A 22,008-nucleotide genomic window follows, 5' to 3' on the forward strand; every position below is an offset into this window, starting at 1 on the left:
AGACTAGATTAGATTAGACTGGACTAGATTAGATTGGATTGAGGGACATTGTTGTGTTGCAGCAACAAAAGGACAGATTAAAAAAAAGACAGTTGAATAATAACGAGCACTTTTAAATGTAAAAAAAGTAATATTACAATAATAATCCAAAATAAAATACATATTTCAAAGCATAAAATTAATTTAAAATAGTGAGTATTTTATATTAAATATAAAAATACCGAATGACTGGACATTATGAGATGAAAGATTAGGAAAAAATCGACAGTTTAAACTCAGGTCATTTTTTTTTTTAATTCGTTTTCTTTGACCAATCAGTGTTTCGTGTGAGTGAGTGTTACACACTGTCTATTGAGAAAGTAAATGACAGATTTGAACTCTTTTTCTGATTTTTGGGGAATGTGGCTGAAAAGAGACCTCTTCAGGAGAGAGCGTCTAACTGCGATCGTGCTACAGCTGCTGCTAACAGTACATGCCGAGGAGACATAAAGTCAGGCTGAGGCAGCAGATATTAATAAATGAACACAAGTGTGAGGGCAGATGGGGAAAAGACCAGGCAGGCAGAAAATGAATAGATATATATATATATAAAAAAAAAAAAAACAGGCCATGCAAATACAGGAGACGGGAACTGAGGTTAATACACAGATAATGGAGCTGGAGACGAGTGGGTTTAAATAGTGACAAGGAGACGGAGCAACAAGTGTGTGAGTGCAGAGGAAATGAGGCGACTACAAATAGAAAACCTGTGGAGGGGACATGGGACGGGCAGGTGGACAACAGCAGCTCTATGGGGGGTGGGCGGGGTGTACAAAAAAAGACAAAAGCCAGGGAACTGGGCAGGAGACTGTGGCAGGTGGTGTTGACCTACTGCTGGTCTACGTCACCTGAGGAAGGAGCTGACACTGGATTTGTCTTTCAGGTCTCTGTAGGATCGGTGTCGCAGAAAAATGGGACAATGCAGTGTCTGCAGCGTCCCGAGGAATGCACGACGGAACAAGACTCCAGGTTCAATCAAACCATAGTACACAGAATACCCTTACTTTGAAACAAACATTGTTGTTTTAAAGATGGTTATTTTGTTATTTGAACCTTAGCAAGGTGTCGACTGATTTGTTAGCAAGGTGTTAGCATGGCTAGCATGGAATAGTCGTTATAAAGATCACTTTTCACCACTGCTCTTGTCGGTCACTGAGACCTGATCAATATACTACATGCTACGGCGCAGCTAACATGCTGCTAATACACTCCATACTAGCCCGCTGCTAACATGTTGCTAATGTGGTAAAAGTGATCTGGTGATTCTACCATGCTAGCTGCTAACACCTTGACAACATACTCTTTAATAGTCTTTTTTCTACAGCAAATAGAGTAGGTAAAAAACCCAACGTGTCTCTGAAAAAACCTTTTGACCCAGTTCACAAACAACTTGTGATTAGCACCACCTACAGGCCAAGGAAGGAAGGCTCGAAGCTCAAACACCGAAAAAATCTATTTTATCAGTCAGGGCAATTAACACAGTTAATTTGACAGTCCATTATAGTGGTATTGAAATATAAACATTGGGACTTACCACCATAGATTAAAGGAGTTGAGTGGTCTACATCCTGGGATCCAGAATTTGGGTCTCATCTCATCTCGGCTCAACCTAAAAACAGCTCAGTCAAGGTTTTTCTGTGAGCCCAGACAAACTCTTCTTTCTTAGCGGTCCTCAAATGTCTGCTCCAGACTTTGGTCCTCTAAAAGCAGCTGATCCAATTCCTCTAAAGGGTTTAACAGTTTTGTGCCGCCCTCTTCGAGACCTTTGCTCCAGCCATTAATGGATGTCAGAGGAGCCTGTGTTGCTTTTTAACACACACACACACAAAAAATAGAAGAAAAGTCTTTAAACTCTGACTCACACTGAATCTGACAACTTCTCTCAGCAAAAAGTAAAAAAGATCAGAATTTCAGTTTTTAGTTTTCAAAATAGTGTTGTAAGAAAACGATGTCTAATCACAGGAGAACCTGATAGTGACATCACAACTGGGGTGAATGTGAACAAAGATGATGTAAAGCATGGGGTTAATTCAATCATCCAAGTTCCATCAGCTAAATCTTAATAAAATCACGTGTCTGCCCAACGACAGACGTCTGTTTCCTGTCTGGTGGACGTTTGATGAAGTCCACCAGACGTTGAACCGCCCGTCTTCCTGTGTATGGTTCCCCTGAGGAGCAACACAAGTTTATGAAGATGTTGTAAATTGATAGATGGAATTATTCCCTTCATACACCAGGAATAATGAGGAGAAAAGCCACAGGCTGGACCGACATGTGAGTCTGTGTATGTATATATATATGTACTGTATATATAAATATATATATAAATATATATATATACAATGCAACAACATCTACATAGAAAAGTTTGAGCAAAGACTTAAAGCGATGTCCGATTTTAAATTTGTGTATCTGATATTTTCCTAACACACCTAACACAATTTTCGAGTCTGATTTCAACCGTTATTCCTAACACACCTAACACAATTTCCGAGTCTGATTTCAACCGTTATGGATATAGGCCTGGTAATATTTGTTTGTTTATCTGTACAAACCACTGTATGAGTTGCTAGCACCAGCATCTGCATACAATCCACTGATTATTAAAGTAGATTAATACATTGAGCTACAATGCTGCCATCTAGTGGGTTTCACTTTAATATACAGCCGTTTATCCCCAAAACTATTTTTAGGCACACATCATTTGGGGAAACCCGGGCATTGCATTATGGGGTTTTCATTATCAGAGGAAAAAAAAACGATAACGATTCTTATAAATAATACTTAATTATGATGATTTCAGCCGATAATATCGGTCGGCCAATATTATCGGCTGATATCCCTCCTTTTGCATAAATGTGATGAGTATGGGCTGAAAAATGTCTAACTCCTGGAAGGTGAACGTTTACCGACGGAGAAATTAAACTGAATATTTTAAACTGCCTCGAAAAATATATTTAGCTCCAAAAAAACAGAATTGAATTTGGTTGCAATTGTCCCACAGACGAAAGTTATGACCAAATGTGGAGCAGATTTGTTGGAGTTTGACTTTCTATAGTTTATGATATACTGTATATATTGTGTACTGTGTAGTAAATGGAGCCTGTTTTACGTGATACTGGAAGCTGCAGAGAAACAACAACAATTTACTGGAGGACTTGTTGTGACAGGGTTTACTGTTCCTGCAGGGTTATCATATATTCCAAAGAATCAAATTAACTCTCTTGATGTATGTCATATTAAGCTGCGGGTGGGAGCCAGGAGGCCCCCTGCTGGAAGCTTCAACCAAACCATAAAAACTCAAACAGCTTCACCTAATTTTGTTTGGAGAACTTAGTGACACGTGCGATTTACAGCTGTGCACGGCAGCCAGGAGCCTCAGTGACCGGGCAGTCGTACCATCACAACTCAGCCACTGACCAAGTTCTGCCAGTATTTGGGGGTGGGGCTAAGACTGCTGCAGCTCTCACATGAACCAGAACAGAAGGGATCGTTGGAGAGTAAATACGACCAAAGTTACATGTAATTACTGAAAGATTTGATTGTTATTTTCAGAGTACTTTGATTCTTTGTACTTCAATTTCAAATGCACCGGAATTTGCAGTAAGACCTCTAGGGTTTCCTGATTCTTGTAAAAGTTCCTGGTACTAAGTAGTAGAACCCTTAGCTTTCTCTGACAAGACTATGTCCTTCACACAGCCATCAGCACGACTGTGGTATAAGTAATCAGCTGCATGTCTAACGATCACACCCACACACCCACAACCTTTGGGTGATGTGTGGAAATGAGTCTAATGTCAAACGTCTGAGCGAAGATCATCATTGTAACGAAGGTGAGCTCATTTACTCCTGGTGGAGCAGCGGTGTGACAGCGTCTGCAGGTGACACGTCTGACACTTCACACAGACTTCAGATCTCACCGTCAACATTTCCCTCCAGGTGCCTTCAGGGTCGCTGCTGAAATGTCGTTTTTTTTCTTCTCCCCCTTATTAACCTGCTCTCACACTGTGTGTCAACAAACTCCACAAGAAATAAGAAGAGTGACGAGGCGTACGACCGCCACGGCCTTCAGCTGGAAACTTTTTTAGGCCGTAGATTTAAAAACATTTGTCATTATTTGGATATAGTTTATTATTCTACCTATAATGTTCACCATTTCAACTGCTGAAAGACTGGGCTTCTTAAAAGCTGCCCGGGGTGAAAGGGCGGCTGATCAGGTCTTCCCCAGTGCTTCCATCTGGCCCACATTCTGTGATGTCACAGAGTTCACGGTGTTCTCCATCCTTTAAAAGCCCTCATCATCATCGTTTCTTTTATTTGCCCTGCGGCAGAGAGTTTCATCACAGTCAGAGATCCGTACAGCCGTGTGATGCTGCAGGTGAGCTGTGTTTAAGCACAGATGTCCAGAGTGGTGCTGGCCTCATTATCTCTGAGCAAACAGCCCCGCTGACTAAGAGTAATGTGTGCAAATGCTAACAGGGTCGTCCCTCTGACGACTACAGATAATCGTGGCTTAGCTGCTGTCACTGTTGCAGAGTCAAGTACATTCACTTCAGGCCACAGGCCAGAAAAGTTGCTCAGGGAGTGGACTGTGTTTTAACATAAATTAGTGTTTTTAATTGTGCATCTGTGCTAACACGTCTTAGCAAGAGATTTTTAAACCTGTTTATCTCACACACCACAGACTGAGCAGCAGTCATTCAAACACACAGTTGTTATTTATATAATTATCATATTGGAAATATTAAACATGACTAATATGTTGTTAAATACTAGCATTTTTTATTATTTTAATTGCTGTGTATTATTGCACAATTAAACTATGAAGTCTCAGGCAAACACAACACAAGGTCCTTAAATTATTTAAAGCATATAAATTCCTTAATAATAAATTAAACACCACTGCAAAATATGGTAAGGTATTAATTATTAAAATTAAAATAAGTTTTTGAGTGATACGATATTAACCTGATTTAAATTAGGTACAAATTTCAACATCTGTACTTTAGCACTGTGACAGGAAAAGTAGACGATCACGTGACAATAACGTTGTAATTTTGACGTCTCAAACCAAAACTACATCCGTATATTTTTTCAAAATAAAAACATTTCGCTTTTCCTTCTTTTTGTGGCTAGAGACACGATCAAAATAACCTTTTGAGTCGCCTTTACTCTTCACGCTGTTTCTCTTGGTTGATTTATATTCTGTATATTATAGTATTCCACTGTTATATACAGCTGTGTGACCGCGCAGGCTTTTATTGTGAAGCTCAAATCTTGTGTTTCTGCCTTGTTTACAGTCTTCGTCAATGTTTTGACAGGTGAGATTTGAACTCATGGTGGATTTAGTTTCTGTGCACAGGTTCATGGCTCGCTTAAAGTTTTGTGCCAACCTTTCCTGGCTCTTCACGGAGCTTCCGGACTTCAGCCAGCGGATTCGCGCTGCCGCTGCAGCCGGATTTCGGGCCGTGGAGGCGGCCTGGCTCTACGACTGTGAGCTGAAGGAGCTCCAGAAAGCCAGGGAGGAGGCGGGGGTGGAGGTGGTGCTCATCAACAGTCCACCAGGTAATGTGGAGAACAATATGTAGGACCGGGAGAATAAGTGGCAGAAGGAGGAGAATGAAAGTAACAGGAGGAGGAAGCCACAGAGGAATTGTTTAGGATAAATTTTCCAACGTCTTGGAATTCTAGGAATCAAACCCACGACCCTCTGGATAAATGATAACTGTTGCTGCTGCTCTTTAAGGAAATACAAAAGCTGGTGAGCTGGGTCTGGCTGCAGTTCCTGGCAAAGAAGAAGACTTTAAACAGGGTTTGGCTGTAGCGGTGAAGTACGCTAAAGCCCTGGACTGCAGAAGGTGAACAGTGACTTCGTTACTACCTTATTCCAACGAGTCATCAGTGTGTATTCTTCTGCTGTCAATGTTCGAACCTTCATCCTACCTGACAGTTCCTTACAGAGAATCCTCACTCTTCTTCCCTGTGTCTCCAGGATCCACCTGATGGCAGGCAGGGTTCCTGCAGGTTCTCACAGAGCAGCCGTTGTCAAAGAGATGGAAGCAGTCTTTGTCCAGAACCTGAGATACGCCGCTGATGTTCTGTCAGAGGCAGGTGAAAATCAGAATCAGCAGAATGGAGTGAAAATGTGTTTTCAGCAGCTGGAAACAGCAGAGTTCTACTATATTTAGCTGACATTTACAGTATTAAAAAAATACTTTTTCTACATTTGTGCAATATTCTGCATGACAGACGTGACAGGTCCACGTCTGAGGGAAATGTTCTGATATGGCTGAGTTCTATCCTGACTCTGAGCACTGTTCCTCACAGGAAGGGATCACTGGACTGATTGAACCCATCAACACCAGGATTACTGACCACAGGTACTTTCTGGACTCTCCTCATCAGGGTAAGACACTGATGGTGAAACTTTAAATGGCCAGTTTTGATTTTGGCCAACTGAGTGATTAATCGTGATAAACTACAAATACAATTAATCATTATTAATCGTGATTAACTACAAGTACAATGGTATTTACATTTTCTGACTGTAATCGTGTGTCCTCCATCCTTGTTTCTGCAGCGGCTGATATTCTGGAGAAAGTTGGAAAGTCGAACATCAGGCTGCAGATGGTGAGTGATCTGGAAACAAGAGCTCAAAAAAAAAAAAGAAAAATAATAAAAAGCAACTTTTAAGAAGCACATAAACGACCAACAATCTTAATTGTCTCAGGACGTCTTCCACTGGCAGATAATGGATGGAAACCTGACTCAGAACATACAGAAGTATCTGCCTTTGATAGGTGAGTGGACCGTACCATGGTCAGTGATGACAACTGACAAAAAGACAGACGTGGACTCATCGCAGCATTCAGAGAACCATCAATAACCGGAGATAGAATGTGGCGTTAGATTGACGTTTTCACAGAACCTTTTTTACTCAACGCTGAGGCGTTCATTCATCTTCTCCTCAGGTCATGTTCAGATCGCACAGGTTCCAGGCAGGAACGAACCAGACAGTGATGGAGAAATCAACTACAGCTACCTGTTCAACCTCCTGGAGGAGCTCAAGTACCAGGGGTACGTCGGCTGTGAGTACAAGCCATTAGGTGAGTCAAGGTGATGTTTTTCAATTTCATTTAAGGTTGTGAAATATATACATATATAAACAAAAAAATGTTTTTTGAAATTGTCATCAATGTTCTTCACCCCAGGTTCCACACAGGAAGGTCTGGGATGGATCACAGATTACTGGGCACGCAGCAAGTGATGATGGAACGAGCTGACTGAGCCAGAATCAGAATATTAAACAACACAAAAAACCATGTACTCAGCTGTGTACGTTTACACACAGTCGCACAAAAACCCATGTACATGCACTCAGCTGTGTACGTTTACACACAGTCCCTAAATTTGCCAAATTGAAGGGCATGTTATTTTAAAAGCATTAAAATTTTACATTCCTGGAAAAAATGAATCACATGAATAAACATTTAGAGAAAATGAAAACAGGGATAAAAAAAATGTAAAAGTTAGCCTCAAGGTAACTGCAAGTCAAAATGATTATTTCAGCTAAAATCATGAACACTTAACACACTTAAAATGAGTATGTGGACAGTGACGTCCATATCAACCTTTTTAAAGTTGTTAAAATGATTCATCACAGTTATATTTTTCCTTCCGTTTTATTTGATATTCTCACATACTGTATAAAGTATTCTGTACATTCATAATACACGCTATACAATTAGAGCTGTGTACAGTGTATTTATATCACAGTATCTGTCAGTTTGACTTCATAATTTACACCGTTGGTTCCAGTGGAACAGGCAGACATTAAAGAGTTAAATGAAGGAAATTTATCAAATGTTTTATGATTTTTTTTTTTGTACTTTCTGGTCTGACTCTGTGTGCCCTGCTGTAAACTGATGTGTGATCAGTGGCCGCGCCGTCACACTCATCAGGCCGTGGAGAAAAAAACACACACAGAGCTGATGACATGTGGCATGTTATTATGCAAATCAACAGAGTTAATATGACCCATTTTCTCGTCTGTGAAAGGCTGTAATTGTCACATTCATCCAAACTGATTCAGGCACTTTGACTGCAGCGCACGTGTGTGTGTGTGTGTGTTTCGGTGCACGGTAACAGTATCGCTTCAGACGCTTTGAAAATTCTAAAGAACAGAAGAATCACACACACAATGGCAGAAGGCACTTCAGGACAGACGGTGTGGCAGTGAGGTGACGGAGGGTCGCAGGCCTGAGAGCTGTAATCATGGCCGTCTGTCCGTCCGTCTGTCTGTCCGTCACACACACCTCGTGGCTTATACTAACACTGAGGGATCCAGAAGTACCAGACGGCACCAACTCTGAGAAGATGGAGCTGAGAGAGTGACAGTGGTGTGAAGGAATCCTGGTTCACTTCACCTGTAGAACTGTGTAGTATTGTTTGACCACCATACACACTAGATGGCACTAAACTGAATTTGTGCTGTTCCAGAAACTTCCTGGAAATGCCTCAGGAACCCAGAAGAATTAGTTGTTGGAAATTGCTAGAAAAATAAATCTAGATCAGACTAGACCAGAAGTCTAGAGCTGAATGTTGTGTACTCATCCAATCAGGCGTGACCTTGTCCCCATGATAATTCTGGTCTGGTGCTAAAATGTCTGTAGCGGTTGTTGGACTTCACAGTGAGTTTCTTTGGTCTGTAAATCTCTAAAAACGTCCATGGTCTCAGTCGCTGGTTCAGGTCTTGAACATTTGAACATTTGGTCAATTCAGATACTTGAATTCCTAATTAGAGTAAAATGAAGGCTAATGCAGAAGCAAAAGCTTCAGACCAGGTTCTTCTTCAGAGTTGGTCCAACATGAACCGGCACACAGATTCACTGCTTCCTCGTAGACCAGGTCCACTAATTTGAGGGGAAGTTCTACTTCTGATGTATGATGCAGTAATACTCACATGAATGCTTAGTTAAAAACATCTTAAATTAAAGCTCTTTTTTGTCTTTGACTCAGTGTAAAAACCCTTCATGTTGTAATGTAAAGTAGAGTGTCATCAGCATACGGTTCTGCTGCTGCTCCATCACAGCAACAGCAGCGGCCGTAGGTGTGAGACTCCTGAGAAGCGTTCTCCAAACATGTTCTCGTCTTCATGTCTCCACATTTCTGTGTGGTCACGTGGAACGTGAAGCACCGACCGTGGTCACAGCAGCCCAGTCCAGAGGTTGTAGCAGGCCGTGTTGATGACAGACTCCAGGTGGTGGTACATGGACACCAGCTGGGGAGGGGGGCTGCTGCCAGCCTGGGGCTGTAAGGGCAGCGGCTCCCGAAACACCACCTTCAGACTCTGATCCAAGAAGAAGAAAATACATGAAATAAACAAACATTTGAGCAACAACATACAGTCTGGTCATGGTATAAATGCCAACTGACCGTCTTTCCTGCTTGGGTGTCCAGGAAGACCAACACGAAACAGTCGGTGAACTTCTGGTTCAGAACAGCCTGGAACACAATCACACACAGTTTTTCCTTTAACTGCACTGAAACCAACAGCAGTTTCATTTGTCAGACGGACGTTTGTCCTCCTCACCAGGTACTGGGTTCTGCTGTCGTCAAAGTGTCTGCAGCTCTGAGGGAAGCGGGAGGCGGTGCAGCAGGGCCTTGATCAGACTCTGGTACCAGGCTGGACCCATGGTAAGGAAACAGTCCTGCAGCAGCAGCAGCACAATGAAACTCATCAGTGAGGGTGTGTATTGGCAAGATTACGATACGTATCACGACACGGGGCAGCGACACAATATATTGCGATATTCTTTGATGCTATAGGCAGGAAGATATATTGAGTTTTTCTTTAAAAAATGTAACTGTAGTCAAACTGTCATCACAGTAAAGACTCTGCTGCTGTTCCATCTGAACATCAGGTCACTAACATTGGAACAGAGGGATCTACATTTGGAATCACTAGAGAAGAAAAGTATTTGCAGAAATGTTTGGATAAAAAAACACAAGATTATTTGTCTCAAATAGTGGAAATATATGCAGTCCCTGAACAATCAACTAGCCGTCGGTTAATGGTTAACAAATCAATACAGTGATATAGAATATTGATATGGTATTGTTAAAAAAATACAAACAAAAATGTTCAATATTTCAGTATCAATATTTTTCTTACACCCCTACTCATCAGTTACTGTACTACTGTAGTACTACTGACTACTTCTACTAGAAATTCAGCTGCGACTTTTAATACAGTTTATCAAAACTAAGTCCTGAAAACCAGATTGTCAATTATATTCTCTCTGTGTTTGGTCTGTGGTTGTTGGGAAAATTCTGGGAACAAGGAGATGTTTACTGAGGGAATAAAATATCTCAGATGAAACAATGTGAAGCAGGAACAGACCAAGATCAAAACACAGATACTGCCACTGACACAACCACTGCTCCTGGCCCTTCCTCCTCCTCTTCCTCTGGATCCAGACAATTTAAACACACTTTTGATATGATTGCCATGGAAATGAACCAGACTTCCCCTGAGAGGTGTTTCACAGGGGCAAATAAAGCCCCTCTTAATAAAAAGTTAATTTTCTTCTGCCTTTGCGATGATCCGGAGCACAGTTGTGTTACAGCTGGTGCTGCGTTGCCAGCCAGTGATGCTGCTGTTGCCGTGCAAGGTGAATTAAACCTCCACCGGCGGTTGTTGTGTGAGCCTCAAATCACAGTCAGGAATTTCAGCAGAGGGTTTGAGGAACTTCTTGGATATACTGTACGGGTGAAGACTCCCACCCTTTTCTCCCCCTGCTTCCCTCTTTGTCTTTCACTTTTCCTCCTCTGTCATTTTCTCCTTTCACTCAGAACTCTTCAGACAGAGAACTGCAGACGTCTGATTCCTGTTCTGTCAGAGATTTCTTTCTCTTAAAGCACAGTTTTTTTTTCTTCCCTCCTTTTCACTGACAGTAAGTGCTTTTATCATTTCAGATGCCTGATTTCTCTTCATCCTCCTCTCCATCACACTGAAAGATCCCTGCCTCCCTCTCTTACCCCTGACAATAACGCACATTTAAATTTGGAGCTGCACAAAATCATCAATTCGATTTTAATCCTCGAACTGCACGTCAACAAACTCCACATCATCGGCTGAGTCTGGAAATGTCAAACAGTCGTGGAGGAACATGCAGCGCATTGTAAAAACACACTGATGCAGTTTGATCAGGATTAAACCAGAGGATTAAAACCCCCCAGAGGTTAAAGACAACCTGCTCTGCTGATCCAAGGTGGAGACATTTTTACTGAAAAAAAAAAACAAAAACCCCCTCCAACAAGTTTCTCCTTTTCTTCTTGCCAGTTAAATTGGCTGTTAGTAATTCAAATTGAGTGCAGATAAAAGAGGAGGAAGACGGAGAGGGTGGTGTCGACACGCAGCAGGGGAAATTAAAGCCAAAACAAAACTGTCAGATCTGTCAGCTGCTGTGTCACCCAGAGAAGTTCTTCAGGTTCTGGGGATGAAAGTACACCTCAGTTGATGAAGTCTGTGTTTATGTAGCATCAGGAAATGACAAATTTAAGCTTCTCGTTTATCTTTAAATACCTGGAACGAGCCGAGTGAGAAGAAATGCACACAGATGTGGACGTGTTTCGTTCCTTGGATGCTGTAATTCTGGTTTTTGTGATTATCTGGTCAGATAATTGAACTAGACCTGCTGCCCAATTGTGTGACGCTGTACTTGAGCCCAAAGTTGGTCCACACATCCTTACCAGCTGCGGGTCGATCTCTCCCACCGAGCGACTCTGCACAGCAGCCAGCAGCTCCTCCAGCTCGCTGAAGGACAGCTTGGTCAGCTTCAGTTTGTCCAGAGCCAGGTGCTCTCCGTGGAACAGCCTCCTCCACAGGTTGTCCCTGCGGCAGTGACCCATGGCCTGCTCCACGCTGGCCTGGATCTGTCTGTGGGCCGACGCCACCTCGTTGTTGAGGAGGGGGAACAGAGGCGAGGGGTAGAGCAGACCCTGGGCTTCTGATCCACCTCTGCTCAGGGGGTAGAACTCGTTCCCGTCACTTGGGGCCGAGGCGGCTGCAGCTTCAGACGGCGTTTCCTCCCAGATGCCCTGCTCGTTCGTACGTGAACCCGCTCCTTCTGCTCTTTCTGGCGGAAGGCGGCCCCCCAGTTCACCCGGGTCACGGTGGATCTGTGGGAGCTTCCTGAAGCGACGCATGTCAGCCGTGAGTCGAGGGAAGAGTTCTCTCTGACTGGTCATGATCACAAAGAAGCGCAACCTGTAAAAATAAGAGTTGAGGAGAAAGAAGGACGTCAGTTCTAGTGTCTTTTTTTGGGTTTCTTATCAAACGCCTTATCAAACTGGTTCCAAACCACCACATCGTACTGACGATAAACAACATTTCTTTTCTGGGCACTGAAATGATTTCCTTTGTAGCTATTTCACCTCTTTCTACAGCCTGTTTAACAATGGTTCCATTTTCTGTGCAGGAGAAAAACAAAACCCTGATGGTTTTATTTTAGGAGCACAAAGAGATGGAAATCTTCCAAAGATTCTCCTTCAGTCACATCCAGATTTGATGCTATTAAGGCCAAAAAATACATCACTCAGATGCCTGTCCTGAGCTCAGAGACCATGAGCACCAGACTCAGGAAAGATGTTGAAAGTAAATCGGATTTGACGACGGAAAGTCAACAAGATGGGAAATACCAACATTAAAATGGCTGCTCAGAATCCAGGGGTAAAATTTGAAATCTGTGAACTCAGTGCGCCACACTGTGGAGAGTGGTTTGTACTCTGGCCTTAAGGCAGTGGTTCTGGCAGGACACTAGCCGTCCATGGTAGCAGCCAGTACCAGCTGACCGGTCCTTGAAACAATCATCAACAAACAATTCAACATCAGGTCCAAACATTATCCACAGTACACGGTCCTACAGTCATTTAGTGCTGCAGCTAAAAATGTTTGCGTAGGTCTTTAAACTCGACTTGAACTCAGCATCACGTTGGTCCACACGCAGCTATCTTTGAATGGCAATGACCACAGGCACTATTCCTGTTTCATAAATGAGGTTCACTGACAGATAATGAAGAAAACTTTGGAGATCTTCTGGACATTATGCGGTGACACTCATCCCTCAGGCCATCGACGACTGCCCACAGCTTTCGTAGAGGCGGTGTGTGGCACAGTCTGTCCTTGTTAGCGCCGAAGATCTAGATTCCTCCCAGCCTGTGGTCTCTGTCACACAGTGATGTGCTCTGCTCTCACCAATTAGTGTTAGCACTCACCATTCTACATTGTTCAGTCTTCTTTAAAAAAAAAAATCTGTTCCTTCTCATTTCCTTACCTCAGCACATGTCTCTCTCCGTCCGACTGCTCCTCAAATGGAGCTGCGTTATGGCACACCACCAGAGACACGTCAAAGTCATCGTGGTGATGCAAGCCCTCCAGATCTTTGTAGGAGCCCGAACTGAAGCAGAAACAGCAGAAGGTTGTAAAATAAAGAAGCTCTTCCTGTACGGCGGTGGGTTCGATCCGGTCCGTACCTGTTCCACAGAGCCACCAGGGCGTACTCGTGCAGGTCGGGCGTTCCCTTCTTGTTGTCGGTGGGCAGTGCAGTCTTGGACATGCGGAGCGGCTTCATGCCGTAAGTGCTGGCGTGGTCTGTGATGTAGTTGTAGAGCTGGTGGGCTGTTATCATGCCAGTGGAGATGGAGAAGCTCCCTGAGAAACACAGGACAGCAAACGGACAACAATCAGGTCAACGATTGGACAGTCTGTCTCCAAATGCTGTTTATATGTGGTCCTTTCTATATCTTAAAGTAACAGGCGATACCAGAGTTTTAGGTATGATATGATAGTGATTATATTGGCATTTCTTTATACTGACCATAAAAAAACCCTCAATATGTATTTTTCATTAAATATTAGTAATAACTACATTACATTACTTTATTTTTACACAAATCAACTTCAGTCCGGATCCTGAAATCAATTAAACATCTGATGAAGTAATCTGTTTTAGTATCAAAACTTAGTAAAGTAATACTTAATATACAATATATTTACATTTTTACATATATATTTACATATATATATCAAGTATCAATATGTACTGCATGATGTTCCACAATCTGTGTACTGTTTTTCACACATATATTTCTACAAATGTTGCACTAATGTTGGCAGTTTGGAGGACAATTGAGTCCAGATGTCAATTTCCTGGAGACTCCAGGAAGTTCTCGGACACACGTGTTTTCCCGACACTTCTAGACTTTACCAAATTTGCAAAATATTACTAATATTACCTTGTACTACGTGATTGCGACCAAACTTGGGAATGTCCGGGTGATAGGAGATAAAGTCGTCCAGGAAGTCCGTGAGCTGGTAGCCCTGTCGGAGCGTCATGTGGCAGCCCACCAGGTACTGGTGAACCACTCTCAGGTGGAAGTCGTAGCTGAAGGAGTGGACGTGCATCAGGTCCCGCACTTTGTCACACTCCTCTGTGAAGAGCATGGAGAGCTAAAAGACAGGGATGGACAGAGTCCAGAGAGACGTCAGTGACTGAAACACCAAGGCCTGGTCTTCTCTCTGGATCCATCCCAATTTGGCAGGTACGTCTCTGCTGAGCGTTAATCTGAGCAACCATCCAATAAAAGTCCTGATTTGCATTTGAAAGCCACACCTTGTTGTGCCTTGAACTGTGCACCTTAAGGGCCTGCTGCTCAGCGCCCCCCGTTGCTCCGCGCTGAGAGCGTCTTGTCAGCATCTTTGATATCAATCTCATCCATAAATAGCAGCTTTAATTTAATTAAATCCAACATCAAAGGGGAATGACAAAAGCATTGATTACGAATGCAAATAGCTGCACAGAAAGGCCACAATGTGTCATTAATTAAAGCACAAAAAAGGAGTTTGGAGGGAGAGGGAAACACTGCAGCGTGCGTCGACTTTTCATCTGAGGCGTTTGCCTGGAACTGGTACAAATGGGCTTCATTTAAGACGGCAGCCGATAAAAACAGGTGGAGCGACACCGTCTCTTACGTCTGTCTCTCCTGCCTCCACTCCTCCGCACTCAGACAAAAGAATGGGGTATTTTTTGGCAGTGAGTTATGAAAACATTGACATTAACCCCCCCCAACCTCAACCCGCGCCCCCCGCTGGTGATCCTGTAGTCTTGAAAAGACAAATTAAGTGTGACCTTTTGAGTCTGTTACATGGAGAGCAGGGAAGCCACTGGGATTACACAGTTGTCTTTATCTTAGCACTGCTACATTTCCTGCATGTCATCGCCACTATCCTGCTAACATTTATTATTCTCTACCCTGTAATCCCAAACCTTTCATCTTCTCATAAATTAAACGCCTGTAATAACGCTGACAGGAATAAATTGTTGGGTTGAGTTGCGGCTCCGCTGCTCTCCTCCTGTCAGTGGACGACAAATTAATGACAGTGGCCACGTTTATAAGAGGAGCTGTAATCATGAGGTCATCCAGGAAACAAAGAGATGACAAAGAAAGTTGATCGAAAAAAAGAAAAAAAAGACAAGAGGAGTCACAATGACAGAGCTGAAATAGCCATTAATGCAGTCACATTTCTCAAAAAAAATTCAAGTGGGACTGTTGTATCCTGACACCCCAAAACTTTTCTTGGCATGTGGAGAGAGCTAGCATAGTCATGTAAGCATGCTAACACCAAGTCTTGCTGACAAAAAAAAAATGTACCGAGACAATGCCCTTTTCCATGCCACTGGTACACTGACGGTACAAGCAGTATGCAGGCACGGAGGCATTAATATCTCTACAGTTATGATACAGTGAACAATGTGACTGTTTTGGGTTTTGATGAATTTCAGACAAGGAAAAGCTGACTTTTAGACCCAGCAGGTGACTGCTGAGTTTTATTATATTAATGTGTGTTGATTAAGTGACATGTTGGAATATTTGTGTGGTCTACAATTTTAGTTTTTTTTTCCAAAAGCTCCCCATTTATTTTTTACAGATACTTTATATAACAATGAGTAATTTTTTTGTTGGTTTTTTTAGCTTGGAACAATGGCTCTAACAGCGTATTTTTAAATAATAAAAATGTTTTTATTTTTTCAAACTACACTTATTGTTGCCTCTGTGGACCTTCTGGATTTCCTACAGTTTCTGACAGGGAATGTGAATTAGCTCTGGTAACACTTCTCTTTACATGTCCTCATTTAGCACCTAGTTTTAGCAACTTGGGTTTTGAACCGAATGCATTTTTCTCTTATCTTCAGTTAAAAGGACATTTGGATTATTTTATCAATAAATACTGATGTCAAAAAATGAAAGTCACGGCACTAAACATTCAAGCTTAGCAATCACATATTTTAACTTGCTACAATTTAAGTCACCAACCCTATATAACCTTGAACAATTCAGCAAAAAATGGAACCAAGCAGCAGTGGAAAAACCCAGGGGTTTGCAGAAAACCAGTCAACCATTGCACTGCTGCAACAGAACCCAGTGAAACCACTGCAGGCCGATCAGAAGGGAAAAAAAAAGCGGAGGAGCCAAAGTTGGTTGCACAGACACTAAAAGAATGACAAGCTGAGAAGCCCCGTAACACCAGGACCAGCAGGCACGGAGACGGACAGCCCTTGGAAAGCCAGGAAGAGACAGGAAATCACAGGGGAGTTTGAATCAAGGCTCAGATCTTCAGAATTAACATTTACTCCCAATACTTGACCATTCGTGAGACTCCTTAAAACGTCATTCTTCATACACAAGCTGTAGGATGTGGCAGCCGTGGAGCCAACAGGAAGAAAGCAGACCCTTAACAGACATGGAAACCGTTCGATTCCCATAGAGACACAAAGAAAGGAAGGCATGTAGATTTGAACAGGAAGAGATTGAGACTGTCGACAGAAAGCAGAGAGGCAGGTTCGGGGGGTGGTGGCCGAAGGCGGATTGCCACAAGACAAGACATTTCCCACCCCCGTCTGAAAACGGCTGGGACATACCGCACAGTCAGATACTGGTGTGGCGTCTGGAAACGGCTTGCAACGAGGTTTGGTGAGGAGGTTGCCCTGATGGAGAGATGACAGAAAGGTGGGACGAGGCAGACACACAGACACAGATGAGTGGACAACAACAACAACATGGTTTTGGTCTGGACCTTCACTGGCCATGTGACACACGTGTAGACTGTCGTTGTTCTCTGCAGCATTCATCAAAAAATGTGGTGAAAAACCACAGAAAAAAAAAAACACAAAACATTTTCCACAGTCACTAGAAGTTTCCTGTTTTCATCTGCAGATCTGCCCTCTGCCTGTGTTTTCTCTGTTTTAATATCTCTAGTAGTCAAGATGTTTCTGGACAAGTTATAAAATTAATATACAGCAGATGGCAGTAGTGCAGAATGTAAAGTTACTGCTAATTACTCTGTTACTGAGGATCAAAAACAAAAAATAAATGTAACTCCCAGAGGTGTGGAAAAGGAGATTACATTATCATGGGAGTATATCCTAAACTTATTCGCTCTCTATGTCAAACTCGGGGCCTACAGACCACATCTGGCCCACCAAGTCTTTTTAAGTGGCCTGCAAAAGGGGTTCAATTATTCTTTCATCAAAACATAAATACCAATAAAATATCCAAAAATTCCAATTGTACATTTTTACTATTTATGCGTTCTTTTTTTTTTTTTAATTTTCAGTTGGACGGCAAAATTAATTTAGTATATTTGGTTTATAGAAATGCAGTTGAACTGACAACCGTAGGGACAATCTTTGCAGCTTCCTGTAAGACCTGGTCCATAAAAACAACCAGATATCCTCCATTATATGCAATACAAAAGTACAACCTGTAATACGTGGAGTACAGTAAACACTGTGTTTTCCAGTGTGGCTGGAGAAGAGGCTGTGTGTCAGGCAGGTCCGGGTGTCCACAGCTTTAAAACTACAGTTTCCTGAGTACCAACCAAGAAGTCCAATGGAGCTGTTAACACTGGGCCACTGGACGTGGACAGTCCAGAATAATGAGCCTGCAGCTTCCACCTAAGTGGGCTGATCTGATTATGGTACATGACACCGTGACGTTCCTGTTCATGTGGACAAATGAGACAAACACAGTGTCCACACTCACGTCCAGGTTCCGGACAGTAACAGTCACGTCATTAGCAGCGACAGCTTCCTGTCGCCGGCGTTGAAATGTTATGGTATTTCTGCAGTGAAACTAAAAAATCCTGCTGTAATAACTCACTTCATATGTCAAGTGACTAATGACGTGGTTGTGCAAAAGGAAACTTTTAGACCTCAGCTGACATAAACAGCACAGTGAGCTGCACCAACTCAAGCATGGCAACGTAGCTGTGAACGATTCTACAGCAGGAACCAGGAATCTTTGTGCTCACACAGAACCTTTATATTATGAAAACACATCTGACATTTACGTCATGAGGCTCCTGTCGAAAACAAACAAAAAATGGATTGTTATTCCCTGCTTCAGCTTTAATAAACAGGGATAAATCAATTTAAAAAAAACATCTTCATTTAATAAATAAATATTTTAGGTTACTCTTTCAGTTCAATAAAGGAAATTGATTTACTGGCATTTAAACCTTCGTTGAACATGATTGCTAATTCAGGACACCAAAGTCCTGCTGGGGTCAGGATTCTAACCAGCATCCCTCAGATTACAAACCTGATCAATTAACCACTAATCCACAGCCATGGTCTGCCCATGTACAGGCCTTAAACTGCACACAGGAAGTGGACAAAGACTAAAGAGTTCTGGGTCACAGCTTCTAATTCCAGGGTTATTTCAGTACAACATGACTCAGCAAGGTTTGATCCTATTTAGAGGAAAAAAGATGGTAAAGCAACCAGACATACCACTGTATCTAAAAACTGTCACAGTGTCTTCTCTATGTCACAGACAGCTTATCAATGCAAGGTTTGAAAACACTTCAAGTGAAGTCACAAATGCAAAGTTTGAACTCATTTGATTTTTTTTTAAACATTAATTCATCAAGTGACAGTCATCATGATCTCTCTCTGCAGACACAGCAGCACTGCATTTAACAGAGACATTTGTATCCTTCACACCACAGGACACTGTTTGACTGGAGACTGACAGAGATGGAGAAGTGACAACGAGAGCAGACAGACGGTAGAGAAAAAAAAAAAAAAGTTCTCCTTTAAAGACTGGCGCCAACAAAGGTTTCAACTCTACATCCAGTATTGAAACAGACGGATCAGACCTCGGTTGGAGCATCAACCAATCAGGCGATATTAAAGGACGTCAGGTAGGACGCTGTGTTACTTTGCTTTAAAAACAATCATATTCGTACTGTAATGGAGCCATTGAATTCACCCGCAGAGACATCGACCGACTGACAACCTTGAAAAATGTTTAACGCACAAAAAGACTATTTGGCATTTATGGCAGAATCATTGGCTGAAATATTTCTTCAAATATACTTATTTTATGCTGACTTAGCTTGCCTGAGTTAAACACTGCCTAAACTACAGTACAATATACTACAGCACAAAGTTTTTACGAGCCTACAGTACGACGTCTTTTTCTCTTCTCTCCCTTCTTGACCAGAGTGAAGATGATGTACTACTGACCAACGTCGGACTGACATTTAATGTGGCCAAGAAGGCACTCACTTCCTCAGTAGTCCTGCCCTCCAGCTCCACCATCTGTTCCACTTTAATGGGCCTCTCCAGTTTATGTTGTTGGTCTGTTATAGTCCGTAGCCACAGGCTGAAGCAGAAGTAGGACTAATGTAGTAAAAGGGGACGGAGAAACTGTGTGAAGCCTCGTGTGAAGGTAAATAAGGAGTGCGGTCACGAGGAGGGCACAGCCCACGAAGACCGCCGCTGGACTTTTTAGCACAGTAAAAGCTGTTACTTAATTCTGGGAAAGCTCTTAAGAAGGAGGCCTGATTATGAAGACGGAGCAGTTTCTATCTGAGTTGGTCGTTCAAGCATCTGATTCTAACTAGGTTTTTTATGGAAATAATGCTGCATTTTTTAAAATAATATATGTTGTAGACTGTCAAACCATAATAAAAAAATAGCTGAAGATTTGTTTACCCGCAGTCTGTATAAATGACATATATTGACTGTGTGGCAACAATAAGTGGATTCACAGTAGATATACTGTCCTAAAGATGTCTCAATCCGATATTCAGGATCAGTATCAGTCGGATATTGGTAAAAAACTTTTAAAAACCCAACTGAAGCCCGTTCGATCCAATACCTGAGCCCAAATGCTCATGTTGGACATAAAAAAGTTGTACCAAGCCATCCCTAACTACTGTGCAGTATATGTTAGTCTGTCCAACTGTTAGAATGTATAAAAAAAAAGAAAAAAGAATTTCACAGTTAACGAATGCGATTACGTTCCTCCAAATTTTGCTCGACTCCAGCTGCTGATCCTTTATCACCCTGCATTAGTGTTCCAGTGTATTCCTTTAGCAGCACAATATTTAAAACAAAGAGTGTTTCTGGTACAGTGGGTTTAGCTTCAACTGCTCCGAAGCCCAGCCTACAGAGCGGGTGTTTCTTGATGTGACGGCAGTTTTCCTGACTACAAAGTCTCTTCAGCTGTTTCCTGCTTGTCACTGTGTAAACTCTCACGCTGTGCATGCCTGAGCAGCAGCTCGACCTCGTCAGTGTTCAGCAGAAACGTTCTGAAACTGTGCCATGAAGACAGACTCACACTGGAACTGTCCTCTGAAGTGAGTGGAAACCAGAAGCTGGTCTCTGCTCAGGAGATTTCACTGCATTAAACAGTGTCTCTGCGTGAGGTTTTAATGTGGACCATTGATTGCTGCTTGTTTGCCCATGTTCCTCCACAACACCAGCTGTTTGTTAGACACTGCTGTGGTTTCAGTCATTTTTCCCTGAGCTTTTACCAAGAAAAACGGCAGCAGGTAATAAACAAGGTTAGGGGTTTTAGCTGAGGAGAAAGAGGAGAAGAAAGACTCCTGCTGTTTTGGGAGGTGGACAAAGGATCATGGGATTTGTTGACGTCAATCTCCTTTACTATCAATAAAAACCTGACGCTCAGATATAGCCAGGAAACACAGGAGTTATTTACACAGTTACGTGAAGACACTTGGCCTTCCTATACTATACTAGGTTTGACTAGAGAAGTATTTTATGGATGTATTTTTGTTTTTGAAAATATATTATATTGGCTACAGAGCAACACTTTGTCAATGTATTTATATGTATATGGATATCTTTGTGCCATTACATTTTGCACACAGAAGTGAGAAGGGAGTATTTGGGAGAAAACTATTTGCAATTTTTTTAAAAAAAACCTTTTTGAATCCAACCACAGCAGAGACAGCGACACACAGCCAGATGGTGAAATAGTCTAGCCTTACAATATAAAGTACATTTCTGCAGTATCTCTACCACTGATCACTGAAGACTGCAATACAAATAACACCCCCGTACCACCACCTGCCCCCTCACTCCCCCAGTGAGAGAGACTTTTCTCCGGGGAACGTCGTGGAGCTGTGATTTTCTCAGTGAATTCTCTGCCGTGTTAAGAAGTTTGTCTATAACAACATCTCATCTTATATCTTCTGCACTTAAATCCCACAGGAAAGTGAGAAAGCTTAGCGGTTTGAATCCTAGCGGCTGCACCACACACTTACCTGGGAGTTGACTGTTTGGCCCATGGGAATGCGGGAACACTCCAGAGCGTACTGCTTCACACAGAAGTAACAGCCCTGGCAAAAAGAAAAGAGATGTGGAAAATGAATTAACATTGGAATGAAAAGAGTAAAATGTCCTTTCATCAGAGCAGCTGAAGGTTTTTGGAGAAACAGTGTGATATTTTTACGCAATTACTCAGCTCTTAGAGGATATTTTGAAGTAATTTAGCCAAAGAAACAAGGTCACCTCTTAGAGGAGGTGACACAGAGGAAAAGCTAACATGCTCTTCTGACATCTGCTCAGAAATGCAGCTTTATTTTCCCCTGCA

General features: G+C 42.3%; 3 protein-coding genes and 1 long non-coding RNA gene across 6 annotated transcripts in view; 2 read left to right on the forward strand and 2 right to left on the reverse strand.

Annotated features, from left to right (window-relative positions):
* Nucleotides 1-1,783, reverse strand: part of ptprfa (protein tyrosine phosphatase receptor type Fa) — a 200,737-nt gene extending 198,954 nt beyond the window's left edge. Inside the window, exon 1 of the mRNA XM_025054285.1 lies at nucleotides 1,574-1,783. The gene's annotated coding sequence lies outside the window, so the exon portion shown is untranslated. The remainder of the gene's footprint in view (nucleotides 1-1,573) is intronic.
* A 3,556-nt stretch (nucleotides 1,784-5,339) lies between these two features.
* On the forward strand, nucleotides 5,340-7,894 carry hyi (hydroxypyruvate isomerase). 3 transcript variants are annotated; one of them, XM_008338462.3, is made up of 9 exons: nucleotides 5,340-5,604; nucleotides 5,786-5,897; nucleotides 6,032-6,146; nucleotides 6,367-6,445; nucleotides 6,620-6,669; nucleotides 6,788-6,839; nucleotides 7,011-7,145; nucleotides 7,251-7,348; nucleotides 7,393-7,894. In XM_008338462.3, exons 1-8 carry the CDS (start codon nucleotides 5,376-5,378, stop codon nucleotides 7,304-7,306), a joined length of 828 nt encoding a protein of 275 aa, XP_008336684.1. In that variant the 5' UTR covers nucleotides 5,340-5,375; the 3' UTR covers nucleotides 7,307-7,348; nucleotides 7,393-7,894. The 3 variants fall into 3 exon arrangements, 2 of the variants coding, with proteins under 2 accessions (XP_008336684.1, XP_008336683.1); XR_003049278.1 differs by having other exon boundaries at nucleotides 5,342-5,604; nucleotides 6,770-6,839; nucleotides 7,251-7,364; nucleotides 7,415-7,894; XM_008338461.3 differs by having other exon boundaries at nucleotides 5,342-5,604; nucleotides 6,770-6,839.
* The window catches only part of szt2 (SZT2 subunit of KICSTOR complex), a 66,721-nt gene continuing 52,415 nt past the window's right edge, over nucleotides 7,703-22,008 (reverse strand). Inside the window, 10 exon segments of the mRNA XM_017031028.2 lie at nucleotides 7,703-9,388; nucleotides 9,475-9,543; nucleotides 9,632-9,685; nucleotides 9,687-9,749; nucleotides 11,794-12,310; nucleotides 13,377-13,499; nucleotides 13,576-13,753; nucleotides 14,338-14,551; nucleotides 17,022-17,087; nucleotides 21,680-21,754. Of these exon segments, the coding sequence (XP_016886517.2) occupies nucleotides 9,245-9,388; nucleotides 9,475-9,543; nucleotides 9,632-9,685; nucleotides 9,687-9,749; nucleotides 11,794-12,310; nucleotides 13,377-13,499; nucleotides 13,576-13,753; nucleotides 14,338-14,551; nucleotides 17,022-17,087; nucleotides 21,680-21,754 (1,503 nt within the window). The 3' untranslated portion in view covers nucleotides 7,703-9,244.
* LOC112486795 (uncharacterized) lies at nucleotides 14,558-21,670 on the forward strand. Its single transcript, XR_003049280.1, has 3 exons — nucleotides 14,558-17,109; nucleotides 19,112-19,306; nucleotides 19,609-21,670. It is a non-coding gene; the product is annotated as an uncharacterized LOC112486795 (long non-coding RNA).

Source organism: Cynoglossus semilaevis, chromosome 2 (genome assembly GCF_000523025.1).
Source record: "Cynoglossus semilaevis isolate Cse_v1.0 chromosome 2, Cse_v1.0, whole genome shotgun sequence".
Lineage (NCBI taxonomy): Eukaryota > Metazoa > Chordata > Actinopteri > Pleuronectiformes > Cynoglossidae > Cynoglossus > Cynoglossus semilaevis.

Excerpts from the sequence above, each read along its gene's own strand:
- hyi (XM_008338461.3), top strand. The coding sequence starts at position 5,376 with ATGGTGGATTTAGTTTCTGTGCACAGGTTCATGGCTCGCTTAAAGTTT. Across the intron at positions 6,446-6,619 it reads TCTGGACTCTCCTCATCAGG|CGGCTGATATTCTGGAGAAA; the intron begins GTAAGACACTGA and ends TTGTTTCTGCAG. Across the intron at positions 6,840-7,010 it reads GAAGTATCTGCCTTTGATAG|GTCATGTTCAGATCGCACAG; the intron begins GTGAGTGGACCG and ends TCTTCTCCTCAG.